Here is a 14,680-nt window from a genome sequence, read left to right as displayed (position 1 = left end):
ATTGATCAGAAGGACAGGTCTTTAGATAATGTATTGATCAGGACAGGTCTTTAGATAATGTATTGATCAGGACAGGTCTTTAGATAATGTATTGATCAGGAGGAAATGTTTTTAGATAATGTATTGATCAGAAGGACAGGTTTTTAGATACTTTAATGATCAGGACAGGTCTTTAGATAGTCAATCAATCAAATGTATTTATTAAGTCCTTACGTCAGCTGATGTCACAAAGTGCTGTACAGAAACCCAGCCTAAAACCCCAAACAACAAGCAATGCAGGTGTAGAAGCATGGTGGCTAGGAAAAACTCCCTAGAAAGGCCACAACCTAGGAAGAAACCTAGAGAGGAATCAGGCTATGAGGGCTGGCCAGTCCTCTTCTGGCTGTGCCGGGTGGAGATTATAACAGAACATGGCCAAGATGTTCAAATGTTCATAGATGACCAGCAGGGTCAAATAATAATAATCACAGTGGTTGTTGAGTGTGCAACAGGTCAGCACCTCAGGAGTAAGTGTCAGTTGGCTTTTCATAGCTGATCATTGAGAGTATCTCTACCGCTCCTGCTGTCTCTAGAGAGTAGAAAACAGCAGGTCTGGGACAGGTAGCACGTCCGGTGAACAGGTCAGGGTTCCATAGGCAGAACAGTTGAAACTGGAGCAGCAGCACGGCCAGGTGGACTGGGGACAGCACGGAGTCATCAGGACAGGTAGTCCTGAGATATGGTCCTAAGGCTCAGGTCCTCAAGAAAGAAAGAAAGAAAGAAAGAAAGAAAGAAAGAAAGAAAGAAAGAAAGAAAGAAAGAAAGAAAGAAAGAAAGAAAGAAAGAAAGAAAGAAAGAAAGAAAGAAAGAAAGAAAGAGAGAAAGAAAGAGAGAGAGCATACTTAAATTCCCAGAGGACACCGGATAAGACAGGAGAAATACTCCAGATATAACAGACTGACCCTAGCCCCCCCGACATATAAACTACTGCAGCATAAATACTGGAGGCTGATAATTTATTGATCAGGAGGACATGTCTTTAGAAAATGTTTTGTTCTGGACAACTGACAGGTCTCTCTATCTGTAATGTATTGAGTGGTGGGTCTATAGATAACATCTGGTCTACAGTGGGAATAGGAGTGGTGGGTCTATATATAACATCTGGTCTACAGTGGTAATAGGAGTGGTGGGTCTATAGATAACATCTGGTCCTACAGTGGGAATAGGAGTGGTGGGTCTATAGATAACATCTGGTCTACAGTGGTAATAGGAGTGGTGGGTCTATAGATAACATCTGGTCTACAGTGGTAATAGGAGTGGTGGGTCTATAGATAACAACATCTGGTCTACAGTGGGAATTGGAGTGGTGGGTCTATAGATAACATCTGGTCCTACAGTGGTAATAGGAGTGGTGGGTCTATAGATAACATCTGTCCCTACAGTGGTAATAGGAGTGGTGGGTCTATAGATAACAACATCTGGTCTACAGTGGGAATAGGAGTGGTGGGTCTATAGATAACAACATCTGGTCTACAGTGGTAATAGGAGTGGTGGGTCTATAGATAACATCTGGTCTACAGTGGTAATAGGAGTGGTGGGTCTATGGACAACATCTGGTCTACAGTGGTAATAGGAGTGGTGGGTCTATAGATAACAACATCTGGTCCTACAGTGGTAATAGGAGTGGTGGGTCTATAGATAACATCTGGTCCTACAGCGGTAACAGGAGTGGTGGATCTATAGATAATGTTGTGTTTTGTTCTCCAGGGTATCATCTGGCCTACAGTGCTAGTAGGAGTGGTGGGGAACATTTTCAATGCTCTCATCAACTTCATCTTCCTCTATGTGCTGGACCTGGGCGTGGCGTGAGTTATACATTCTATTCATTCAGTGTAGATACCAGAGGTTTCCACTCTGTATCTAGGCTAGGAACATAGAGAGAAGTAATTGCCAGATGCATCATTATACCCCAGGAGTAGCCACACTGGGAGCCATATTTGAAATGGAGGTCATGGAGCAGGGTGGAGAAAATCCCATTAAAACATGATTTTAAATGTATTTTCTGAAAGTCTGTCATCGCTATTCAATTAATATATTAAATATTTACATTTCACTCATAGTGGAGCTATTTTATAGTTTTACCACGGGACTTTAATTTCCCCATTTCAGTCTTATTGCAACCCTATGCTTCAGTCTTATTGCAACCCTATGCTTCAGTCTTATTGCAACCCTACGCTTCAGTCTTATTGCAACCCTATTCTTCAGTCTTATTGCAACCCTATGCTTCAGTCTTATTGCAACCCTATGCTTCAGTCTTATGCCAACCCTACGCTTCAGTCTTATTGCAACCCTATGCTTCAGTCTTATTGCAACCCTATGCTTCAGTCTTATTGCAACCCTATGCTTCAGTCTTATTGCAACCCTACGCTTCAGTCTTATGGCAACCCTACGCTTCAGTCTTATTGCAACCCTACGCTTCAGTCTTATTGCAACCCTATTCTTCAGTCTTATTGCAACCCTATGCTTCAGTCTTATTGCAACCCTACGCTTCAGTCTTATTGCAACCCTATTCTTCAGTCTTATTGCAACCCTATGCTTCAGTCTTATTGCAACCCTATGCTTCAGTCTTATGGCAACCCTACGCTTCAGTCTTATTGCAACCCTATGCTTCAGTCTTATTGCAACCCTATGCTTCAGTCTTATTGCAACCCTATGCTTCAGTCTTATTGCAACCCTACGCTTCAGTCTTATGGCAACCCTACGCTTCAGTCTTATTGCAACCCTACGCTTCAGTCTTATTGCAACCCTATTCTTCAGTCTTATTGCAACCCTATGCTTCAGTCTTATTGCAACCCTATGCTTCAGTCTTATGGCAACCCTACGCTTCAGTCTTATTGCAACCCTATGCTTCAGTCTTATTGCAACCCTATGCTTCAGTCTTATTGCAACCCTACGCTTCAGTCTTATTGCAACCCTACGCTTCAGTCTTATTGCAACCCTATGCTTCAGTCTTATTGCAACCCTACGCTTCAGTCTTATTGCAACCCTACGCTTCAGTCTTATTGCAACCCTACGCTTCAGTCTTATTGCAACCCTATGCTTCAGTCTTATTGCAACCCTATGCTTCAGTCTTATTGCAACCCTATGCTTGATGTCGCTCTTGCTGCTGGTGATTCTCTGATCCACCTCTATGCAGACGACACCATTCTGTATACATCTGGCCCTTCTTTGGACACTGTGTTAACAAACCTCCAAACGAGCTTCAATGCCATACAACTCTCCTTCCGTGGCCTCCAACTGCTTTTAATGCAAGTAAAACTAAATGCATGCTCTTCAACCGATTGCTGCCCACACCTGCCCGACTAGCATCACTACTCTGGACGGTTCTGACTTAGAATATGTGGACAACTACAAATACCTAGGTGTCTGGTTAGACTGTAAACTCTCCTTCCAGACTCACATTAAACATCTCCAATCCAAAATTAAATCTAGAATCAGCTTCCTACTTTGCAACAAAGCATCTTTCACTCATGCTGCCAAACATACCCTCGTAAAACTGACCATCCTACCGATCCTCGACTTCGGTGATGTCATCTATAAAATAGCCTCCAACACTCTACTCAGCAAATTGGATGTAGTCTATCACAGTGCCATCCGTTTTGTCACCAAAGCCCCATATACTACCCACCATTGCGACCTGTACGCTCTCGTTGGCTGGCCCTCACTACATATTCGTCGCCAAACCCACTGGCTCCAGGTCATCTACAAATCTCTGCTAGGTAAAACCCTGCCTTATCTCAGCTCACTGGTCACCATAGCAGCACCCACCCGTAGCACACGCTCCAGCAGGTATATTTCACTTGTCATCCCCAAAGCCAGTTCCTCCTTTGGCCGCCTTTCCTTCCAGTTCTCTGCTACCAATGACTGGAACGAAATGCAAAAATCACTGAAGCTGGAGTCTTATATCTCCCTCAATAACTTTAAGCATCAGCTGTCAGAGCAGCTTACTGATCACTGTACCTGTACACAGCCAATCTGTAAATAGCCCACCCAACTACCTCATCCCCATATTATTATTTATCCTCTTGCTCTTTTGCACCCCAGTATCTCTACTTGCACATCATCATCTGCACATCTATCACTCCAGTATTAACGCTAAATTGTAATTATTTTGCCTCCATGGCCATTTTATTGCCTACCTCACTACTCTTCTACATTTGCACACACTGTACATAGATTTTTGTATTGTGTTATTGACTGTACGTTTGTTTATGTGTAACTTTGTGTTGTTTTTGTCGCACTGCTTTGCTTTATCTTGGCCAGGTCGCAGTTGTAAATGAGAACTTGTTCTCAACTGGCCTACCTGGTTAAATAAAGGACTTGTTCTCAACTAGCCTAACCTGGTTAAATAAAGGACTTGTTCTCCACTAGCCTACCTGGTTAAATAAAGGACTTGTTCTCCACTAGCCCACCTGGTTAAATAAAGGACTTGTTCTCCACTAGCCTCCTGGTTAAATAAAGGACTTGTTCTCCACTAGCCTCCTGGTTAAATAAAGGACTTGTTCTCCACTAGCCTACCTGGTTAAATAAAGGACTTGTTCTCAACTAGCCTACCTGGTTAAATAAAGGACTTGTTCTCCACTAGCCTACCTGGTTAAATAAAGGACTTGTTCTCCACTAGCCACCTGGTTAAATAAAGGACTTGTTCTCCACTAGCCTACCTGGTTAAATAAAGGACTTGTTCTCCACTAGCCCACCTGGTTAAATAAAGGACTTGTTCTCCACTGGCCACCTGGTTAAATAAAGGACTTGTTCTCCACTAGCCTACCTGGTTAAATAAAGGACTTGTTCTCCACTAGCCTACCTGGTTAAATAAAGGACTTGTTCTCCACTAGCCTACCTGGTTAAATAAAGGACTTGTTCTCCACTAGCCACCTGGTTAAATAAAGGACTTGTTCTCCACTAGCCTACCTGGTTAAATAAAGGACTTGTTCTCCACTAGCCCACCTGGTTAAATAAAGGACTTGTTCTCCACTGGCCACCTGGTTAAATAAAGGACTTGTTCTCCACTAGCCCACCTGGTTAAATAAAGGACTTGTTCTCCACTAGCCTACCTGGTTAAATAAAGGACTTGTTCTCTACTAGCCACCTGGTTAAATAAAGGACTTGTTCTCAACTGGCCTCCCTGGTTAAATAAAGGACTTGTTCTCAACTGGCCACCTGGTTAAATAAAGGACTTGTTCTCCACTAGCCTACCTGGTTAAATAAAGGGCTTGTTCTCCACTAGCCCACCTGGTTAAATAAAGGACTTGTTCTCAACTAGCCTAACCTGGTTAAATAAAGGACTTGTTCTCCACTAGCCTACCTGGTTAAATAAAGGACTTGTTCTCCACTGGCCTACCTGGTTAAATAAAGGACTTGTTCTCAACTAGCCCACCTGGTTAAATAAAGGACTTGTTCTCCACTGGCCACCTGGTTAAATAAAGGACTTGTTCTCAACTGGCCTACCTGGTTAAATAAAGGACTTGTTCTCTACTGGCCACCTGGTTAAATAAAGGACTTGTTCTCCACTAGCCTCCTGGTTAAATAAAGGACTTGTTCTCCACTAGCCTACCTGGTTAAATAAAGGACTTGTTCTCAACTAGCCTACCTGGTTAAATAAAGGACTTGTTCTCCACTAGCCTACCTGGTTAAATAAAGGACTTGTTCTCCACTAGCCACCTGGTTAAATAAAGGACTTGTTCTCCACTAGCCTACCTGGTTAAATAAAGGACTTGTTCTCCACTAGCCCACCTGGTTAAATAAAGGACTTGTTCTCCACTGGCCACCTGGTTAAATAAAGGACTTGTTCTCCACTAGCCTACCTGGTTAAATAAAGGACTTGTTCTCCACTAGCCTACCTGGTTAAATAAAGGACTTGTTCTCCACTAGCCTACCTGGTTAAATAAAGGACTTGTTCTCCACTAGCCACCTGGTTAAATAAAGGACTTGTTCTCCACTAGCCTACCTGGTTAAATAAAGGACTTGTTCTCCACTAGCCCACCTGGTTAAATAAAGGACTTGTTCTCCACTGGCCACCTGGTTAAATAAAGGACTTGTTCTCCACTAGCCCACCTGGTTAAATAAAGGACTTGTTCTCCACTAGCCTACCTGGTTAAATAAAGGACTTGTTCTCTACTAGCCACCTGGTTAAATAAAGGACTTGTTCTCAACTGGCCTCCCTGGTTAAATAAAGGACTTGTTCTCAACTGGCCACCTGGTTAAATAAAGGACTTGTTCTCCACTAGCCTACCTGGTTAAATAAAGGGCTTGTTCTCCACTAGCCCACCTGGTTAAATAAAGGACTTGTTCTCAACTAGCCTAACCTGGTTAAATAAAGGACTTGTTCTCCACTAGCCTACCTGGTTAAATAAAGGACTTGTTCTCCACTGGCCACCTGGTTAAATAAAGGACTTGTTCTCAACTGGCCTACCTGGTTAAATAAAGGACTTGTTCTCTACTGGCCACCTGGTTAAATAAAGGACTTGTTCTCCACTGGCCACCTGGTTAAATAAAGGACTTGTTCTCCACTAGCCCACCTGGTTAAATAAAGGACTGGTTCTCCACTAGCCCTCCTGGTTAAATAAAGGACTTGTTCTCCACTAGCCTACCTGGTTAAATAAAGGACTTGTTCTCCACTAGCCACCTGGTTAAATAAAGGACTGGTTCTCCACTAGCCCTCCTGGTTAAATAAAGGACTTGTTCTCCACTAGCCTACCTGGTTAAATAAAGGACTTGTTCTCCACTAGCCACCTGGTGAAATAAAGGACTTGTTCTCAACTAGCCTACCTGGTTAAATAAAGGACTTGTTCTCCACTAGCCACCTGGTGAAATAAAGGACTTGTTCTCAACTAGCCTACCTGGTTAAATAAAGGACTTGTTCTCCACTAGCCACCTGGTTAAATAAAGGACTTGTTCTCCACTAGCCACCTGGTTAAATAAAGGACTTGTTCTCCACTAGCCACCTGGTTAAATAAAGGACTTGTTCTCCACTAGACTACCTGGTTAAATAAAGAACTTGTTCTCCACTAGACTACCTGGTTAAATAAAGGTGAAATAAATAAAAAACAACTCCAATAACATGTAGTCTAATTGCGTAGAAACTTTATTTATTCACAAAACTTCTGAAAATACAGTCCGGAACTTGAAAGAACCTGTGGTTTTCACAGTCAAATGAAACAATATAGCCTAGCAATATCGAAGTACAGGTCTATTGAAGTTTGGGTTGTTAGTACTGGTCTATAGAGGTACTGGTCTATAGAGGTACTGGTCTATAGAGGTACTGGTCTACAGAGGTACTGGTCTACAGAGGTACTGGGCTATAGAGGTACTGGGCTATAGAGGTAACTCCATCTCCCAGTACTACTTTACTTTATATATCTCTGTCTCTATCTGTCTCAGTGGTTCTGCTGCAGCCAACTCCATCTCCCAGTACTCCCTGGCTGTCTTTCTCTACTGCTATATTGTCTGGCAGGGTCTGCACAAGGCCACCTGGGAAGGTATGTGTAACTCTAACTCCTAACCACAAGCACCTATTACCTGAACATTAGCCCCTCGCCACTACCCCCTAACCCCCAGCACCTTCCCCTAGCCTCTACCCCCTAACCCCCCCACCTTCCCCTAGCCTCTACCCCCTAACCCCCCCACCTTCCCCTAGCCTCTACCCCCTAACCCCCAGCACCTTCCCCTAGCCTCTACCCCCTAACCCCCCCACCTTCCCCTAGCCTCTACCCCCTAACCCCCCCACCTTCCCCTAGCCTCTACCCCCTAACCCCCAGCACCTTCCCCTAGCCTCTACCCCCTAACCCCCAGCACCTTCCCCTAGCCTCTACCCCCTAACCCCCCCACCTTCCCCTAGCCTCTACCCCCTAACCCCCAGCACCTTCCCCTAGCCACTACCCCTAACCCCCAGCACCTTCCCCTAGCCACTACCCCCTAACCCCCAGCACCTTCCCCTAGCCTCTACCCCTAACCCCCAGCACCTTCCTCTACCCCCTAACCCCCAGCACCTTCCCCTAGCCTCTACCCCTTAACCCCCAGCACCTTCCCCTAGCCACTACCCCTTAACCCCCAGCAACTTCCCCTAGCCACTACCCCCTAACCCCCAGCACCTTCCCCTAGCCACTACCCCCTAACCCCCAGCACCTTCCCCTAGCCTCTACCCCTAACCCCCAGCACCTTCCCCTAGCCTCTACCCCCTAACCCCCAGCACCTTCCCCTAGCCTCTACCCCCTAACCCCCAGCACCTTCCCCTAGCCACTACCCCTAACCCCCAGCACCTTCCCCTAGCCTCTACCCCCTAACCCCCAGCACCTTCCCCTAGCCTCTACCCCCTAACCCCCAGCACCTTCCCCTAGCCACTACCCCCTAACCCCCAGCACCTTCCCCTAGCCTCTACCCCCTAACCCCCAGCACCTTCCCCTAGCCTCTACCCCCTAACCCCCAGCACCTTCCCCTAGCCACTACCCCCTAACCCCCAGCACCTTCCCCTAGCCTCTACACCCTAACCCCCAGCACCTTCCCCTAGCCACTACCCCCTAACCCCCAGCACCTTCCCCTAGCCACTACCCCTAACCCCCAGCACCTTCCCCTAGCCTCTACCCCCTAACCCCCAGCACCTTCCCCTAGCCACTACCCCCTAACCCCCAGCACCTTCCCCTAGCCTCTACACCCTAACCCCCAGCACCTTCCCCTAGCCTCTACCCCCTAACACCCAGCACCTTCCCCTAGCCTCTACTCCCTAACCCCCAGCACCTTCCCCTAGCCTCTACCCCCTAACCCCCAGCACCTTCCCCTAGCCACTACCCCCTAACCCCCAGCACCTTCCCCTAGCCTCTACACCCTAACCCCCAGCACCTTCCCCTAGCCTCTACACCCTAACACCCAGCACCTTCCCCTAGCCACTACCCCCTAACCCCCAGCACCTTCCCCTAGCCTCTACCCCTTAACCCCCAGCACCTTCCCCTAGCCTCTACCCCCTAACCCCCAGCACCTTCCCCTAGCCTCTACCCCCTAACCCCCAGCACCTTCCCCTAGCCTCTACACCCTAACCCCCAGCACCTTCCCCTAGCCACTACCCCCTAACCCCCAGCACCTTCCCCTAGCCACTACCCCTAACCCCCAGCACCTTCCCCTAGCCTCTACCCCCTAACCCCCAGCACCTTCCCCTAGCCACTACCCCCTAACCCCCTAGCCACTACCCCCTAACCCCCAGCACCTTCCCCTAGCCACTACCCCCTAACCCCCAGCACCTTCCCCTAGCCTCTACCCCCTAACCCCCAGCACCTTCCCCTAGCCACTACCCCCTAACCCCCAGCACCTTCCCCTAGCCTCTACACCCTAACCCCCAGCACCTTCCCCTAGCCTCTACCCCCTAACACCCAGCACCTTCCCCTAGCCTCTACTCCCTAACCCCCAGCACCTTCCCCTAGCCTCTACCCCCTAACCCCCAGCACCTTCCCCTAGCCACTACCCCCTAACCCCCAGCACCTTCCCCTAGCCTCTACACCCTAACCCCCAGCACCTTCCCCTAGCCTCTACACCCTAACACCCAGCACCTTCCCCTAGCCACTACCCCCTAACCCCCAGCACCTTCCCCTAGCCTCTACCCCTTAACCCCCAGCACCTTCCCCTAGCCTCTACCCCCTAACCCCCAGCACCTTCCCCTAGCCTCTACCCCCTAACCCCCAGCACCTTCCCCTAGCCTCTACACCCTAACCCCCAGCACCTTCCCCTAGCCACTACCCCCTAACCCCCAGCACCTTCCCCTAGCCACTACCCCTAACCCCCAGCACCTTCCCCTAGCCTCTACCCCCTAACCCCCAGCACCTTCCCCTAGCCACTACCCCCTAACCCCCTAGCCACTACCCCCTAACCCCCAGCACCTTCCCCTAGCCACTACCCCCTAACCCCCAGCACCTTCCCCTAGCCTCTACCCCCTAACCCCCAGCACCTTCCCCTAGCCTCTACCCCCTAACCCCCAGCACCTTCCCCTAGCCACTACCCCCTAACCCCCAGCACCTTCCCCTAGCCTCTACCCCCTAACCCCCAGCACCTTCCCCTAGCCTCTACCCCCTAACCCCCAGCACCTTCCCCTAGCCTCTACCCCCTAACCCCCAGCACCTTCCCCTAGCCTCTACCCCCATCCCCCAGCACCTTCCCCTAGCCTCTACCCCCTAACCCCCAGCACCTTCCCCTAGCCTCTACCCCCTAACCCCCAGCACCTTCCCCTAGCCTCTACCCCCTAACCCCCAGCACCTTCCCCTAGCCACTACCCCCTAACCCCCAGCACCTTCCCCTAGCCTCTACCCCCTAACCCCCAGCACCTTCCCCTAGCCTCTACCCCCTAACCCCCAGCACCTTCCCCTAGCCACTACCCCTAACCCCCAGCACCTTCCCCTAGCCACTACCCCCTAACCCCCAGCACCTTCCCCTAGCCACTACCCCCTAACCCCCAGCACCTTCCCCTAGCCTCTACTCCCTAACCCCCAGCACCTTCCCCTAGCCTCTACCCCCTAACCCCCAGCACCTTCCCCTAGCCTCTACCCCCTAACCCCCAGCACCTTCCCCTAGCCACTACCCCCTAACCCCCTAGCCTCTACCCCCTAACCCCCAGCACCTTCCCCTAGCCTCTACACCCTAACCCCCAGCACCTTCCCCTAGCCACTACCCCCTAACCCCCAGCACCTTCCCCTAGCCACTACCCCCTAACCCCCAGCACCTTCCCCTAGCCTCTACCCCTTAACCCCCAGCACCTTCCCCTAGCCACTACCCCCTAACCCCCAGCACCTTCCCCTAGCCTCTACGCCCTAACCCCCAGCACCTTCCCCTAGCCACTACCCCCTAACCCCCAGCACCTTCCCCTAGCCTCTACCCCCTAACCCCCAGCACCTTCCCCTAGCCTCTACCCCCTAACCCCCAGCACCTTCCCCTAGCCTCTACCCCCTAACCCCCAGCACCTTCCCCTAGCCTCTACCCCCTAACCCCCAGCACCTTCCCCTAGCCTCTACCCCCTAACCCCCAGCACCTTCCCCTAGCCTCTACCCCCTAACCCCCAGCACCTTCCCCTAGCCTCTACTCCCTAACCCCCAGCACCTTCCCCTAGCCTCTACCCCCTAACCCCCAGCACCTTCCCCTAGCCACTACCCCTAACCCCCAGCACCTTCCCCTAGCCTCTACTCCCTAACCCCCAGCACCTTCCCCTAGCCTCTACCCCCTAACCCCCAGCACCTTCCCCTAGCCACTACCCCCTAACCCCCAGCACCTTCCCCTAGCCACTACCCCCTAACCCCCAGCACCTTCCACTAGCCTCTACCCCCTAACCCCCAGCACCTTCCCCTTGCCTCTACCCCCTAACCCCCAGCACCTTCCCCTAGCCACTACCCCCTAACCCCCAGCACCTTCCCCTAGCCTCTACCCCCTAACCCCCAGCACCTTCCCCTAGCCACTACCCCCTAACCCCCAGCACCTTCCCCTAGCCTCTACTCCCTAACCCCCAGCACCTTCCCCTAGCCTCTACTCCTAACTCCCAGCACCTTCCCCTAGCCTCTACACCCTAACCCCCAGCACCTTCCCCTAGCCACTACCCCCTAACCCCCAGCACCTTCCCCTAGCCTCTACCCCCTAACCCCCAGCACCTTCCCCTAGCCTCTACCCCCTAATCCCCAGCACCTTCCCCTAGCCTCTACCCCCTAACCCCCAGCACCTTCCCCTAGCCTCTACCCCCTAACCCCCAGCACCTTCCCCTAGCCTCTACCCCCTAACCCCCAGCACCTTCCCCTAGCCTCTACCCCCTAACCCCCAGCACCTTCCCCTAGCCACTACCCCCTAACCCCCAGCACCTTCCCCTAGCCTCTACCCCCTAAACCCCAGCACCTTCCCCTAGCCTCTACCCCCTAACCCCCAGCACCTTCCCCTAGCCACTACCCCCTAACCCCCAGCACCTTCCCCTAGCCTCTACTCCCTAACCCCCAGCACCTTCCCCTAGCCACTACCCCCTAACCCCCAGCACCTTCCCCTAGCCTCTACCCCCTAACCCCCAGCACCTTCCCCTAGCCTCTACCCCCTAACCCCCAGCACCTTCCCCTAGCCACTACCCCCTAACCCCCAGCACCTTCCCCTAGCCTCTACCCCCTAACCCCCAGCACCTTCCCCTAGCCTCTACCCCCTAACCCCCAGCACCTTCCCCTAGCCTCTACCCCTAACCCCCCCACCTTCCCCTAGCCTCTACCCCTAACCCCCAGCACCTTCCCCTAGCCTCTACCCCCTAACCCCCAGCACCTTCCCCTAGCCTCTACCCCCTAACCCCCAGCACCTTCCCCTAGCCTCTACTCCCTAACCCCCAGCACCTTCCACTAGCCTCTACCCCCTAACCCCCAGCACCTTCCCCTAGCCTCTACGCCCTAACCCCCAGCACCTTCCCCTAGCCTCTACCCCCTAACCCCCAGCACCTTCCCCTAGCCTCTACCCCCTAACCCCCAGCACCTTCCCCTAGCCTCTACCCCTTAACCCCCAGCACCTTCCCCTAGCCACTACCCCCTAACCCCCAGCACCTTCCCCTAGTCTCTACCCCCTAACCCCCAGCACCTTCCACTACCCCCTAACCCCCAGCACCTTCCCCTAGCCTCTACCCCCTAACCCCCAGCACCTTCCACTAGCCTCTACCCCCTAACCCCCAGCACCTTCCCCTAGCCTCTACCCCCTAACCCCCAGCACCTTCCCCTAGCCTCTACCCCCTAACCCCCAGCACCTTCCCCTAGCCTCTACCCCCTAACCCCCAGCACCTTCCCCTAGCCTCTACCCCTTAACCCCCAGCACCTTCCCCTAGCCACTACCCCTAACCCCCAGCACCTTCCCCTAGCCTCTACCCCCAGCACCTTCCCCTAGCCTCTACCCCCTAACCCCCAGCACCTTCCCCTAGCCACTACCCCCTAACCCCCAGCACCTTCCCCTAGCCTCTACCCCCTAACCCCCAGCACCTTCCCCTAGCCTCTACCCCCTAACCCCCAGCACCTTCCCCTAGCCTCTACCCCCTAACCCCCAGCACCTTCCCCTAGCCACTACCCCCTAACCCCCAGCACCTTCCCCTAGCCTCTACCCCCTAACCCCCAGCACCTTCCCCTAGCCTCTACCCCCTAACCCCCAGCACCTTCCCCTAGCCTCTACTCCCTAACCCCCAGCACCTTCCCCTAGCCTCTACCCCTTAACCCCCAGCACCTTCCCCTAGCCACTACCCCCTAACCCCCAGCACCTTCCCCTAGCCTCTACCCCTAACCCCCAGCACCTTCCCCTAGCCTCTACCCCCTAACCCCCAGCACCTTCCCCTAGCCACTACCCCCTAACCCCCAGCACCTTCCCCTAGTCTCTACCCCTAACCCCCAGCACCTTCCCCTAGCCACTACCCCCTAACCCCCAGCACCTTCCCCTAGCCACTACCCCCTAACCCCCAGCACCTTCCCCTAGCCTCTACCCCCTAACCCCCAGCACCTTCCCCTAGCCTCTACCCCCTAACCCCCAGCACCTTCCCCTAGCCTCTACCCCCTAACCCCCAGCACCTTCCCCTAGCCACTACCCCCTAACCCCCAGCACCTTCCCCTAGCCTCTACCCCTAACCCCCAGCACCTTCCCCTAGCCTCTACCCCCTAACCCCCAGCACCTTCCCCTAGCCACTACCCCCAAACCCCCAGCACCTTCCCCTAGCCTCTACCCCTAACCCCCAGCACCTTCCCCTAGCCTCTACCCCCTAACCCCCAGCACCTTCCCCTAGCCACTACCCCCTAACCCCCAGCACCTTCCCCTAGCCACTACCCCCTAACCCCCAGCACCTTCCCCTAGCCACTACCCCCTAACCCCCAGCACCTTCCCCTAGCCTCTACCCCTAACCCCCAGCACCTTCCCCTAGCCTCTACCCCCTAACCCCCAGCACCTTCCCCTAGCCTCTACCCCCTAACCCCCAGCACCTTCCCCTAGCCTCTACCCCTAACCCCCCCACCTTCCCCTAGCCTCTACCCCTAACCCCCAGCACCTTCCCCTAGCCTCTACCCCCTAACCCCCAGCACCTTCCCCTAGCCACTACCCCCTAACCCCCAGCACCTTCCCCTAGCCTCTACTCCCTAACCCCCAGCACCTTCCCCTAGCCTCTACCCCTTAACCCCCAGCACCTTCCCCTAGCCACTACCCCTAACCCCCAGCACCTTCCCCTAGCCTCTACCCCCAGCACCTTCCCCTAGCCTCTACCCCCTAACCCCCAGCACCTTCCCCTAGCCACTACCCCTAACCCCCAGCACCTTCCCCTAGGCTCTACCCCCTAACCCCCAGCAACTTCCCCTAGCCACTACCCCTAACCCCCAGCACCTTCCCCTAGCCACTACCCCCTAACCCCCAGCACCTTCCCCTAGCCTCTACCCCCTAACCCCCAGCACCTTCCCCTAGCCACTACCCCCTAACCCCCAGCACCTTCCCCTAGCCTCTACCCCTAACCCCCAGCACCTTCCCCTAGCCTCTACCCCCTAACCCCCAGCACCTTCCCCTAGCCTCTACCCCCTAACCCCCAGCACCTTCCCCTAGCCTCTACCCCCTAACCCCCAGCACCTTCCCCTTGCCACTACCCCCTAACCCCCAGCACCTTCCCCTAGCCTCTACTCCCTAACCCCCAGCACCTTCC

At 53.1% G+C, this 14,680-nt stretch overlaps 1 protein-coding gene across 2 annotated transcripts in view; it reads left to right on the top strand.

The window, feature by feature from the left end:
• Window positions 1–14,680, top strand: part of LOC106604060 (multidrug and toxin extrusion protein 1) — a 65,712-nt gene that overhangs the window by 6,594 nt on the left and 44,438 nt on the right. For both annotated transcript variants that reach the window (XR_006769704.2, XM_045717483.2), the window contains exons 7-8: window positions 1,747–1,844; window positions 7,420–7,517. Coding sequence is in view for 1 of the 2 variants with exons in the window: in XM_045717483.2 (XP_045573439.1) it covers window positions 1,747–1,844; window positions 7,420–7,517 (196 nt within the window). In the remaining variant the exon portion in view is untranslated. The remainder of the gene's footprint in view (window positions 1–1,746; window positions 1,845–7,419; window positions 7,518–14,680) is intronic.

The sequence above is a fragment of the Salmo salar genome, chromosome 04 (genome assembly GCF_965601325.2).
Source record: "Salmo salar chromosome 04, fSalSal1, whole genome shotgun sequence".
NCBI classification, from domain to species: domain Eukaryota; kingdom Metazoa; phylum Chordata; class Actinopteri; order Salmoniformes; family Salmonidae; genus Salmo; species Salmo salar.
The sequence above is the reverse complement of the archived record's forward strand: the minus strand, read 5'-3'. Positions and strand labels throughout refer to the sequence as shown.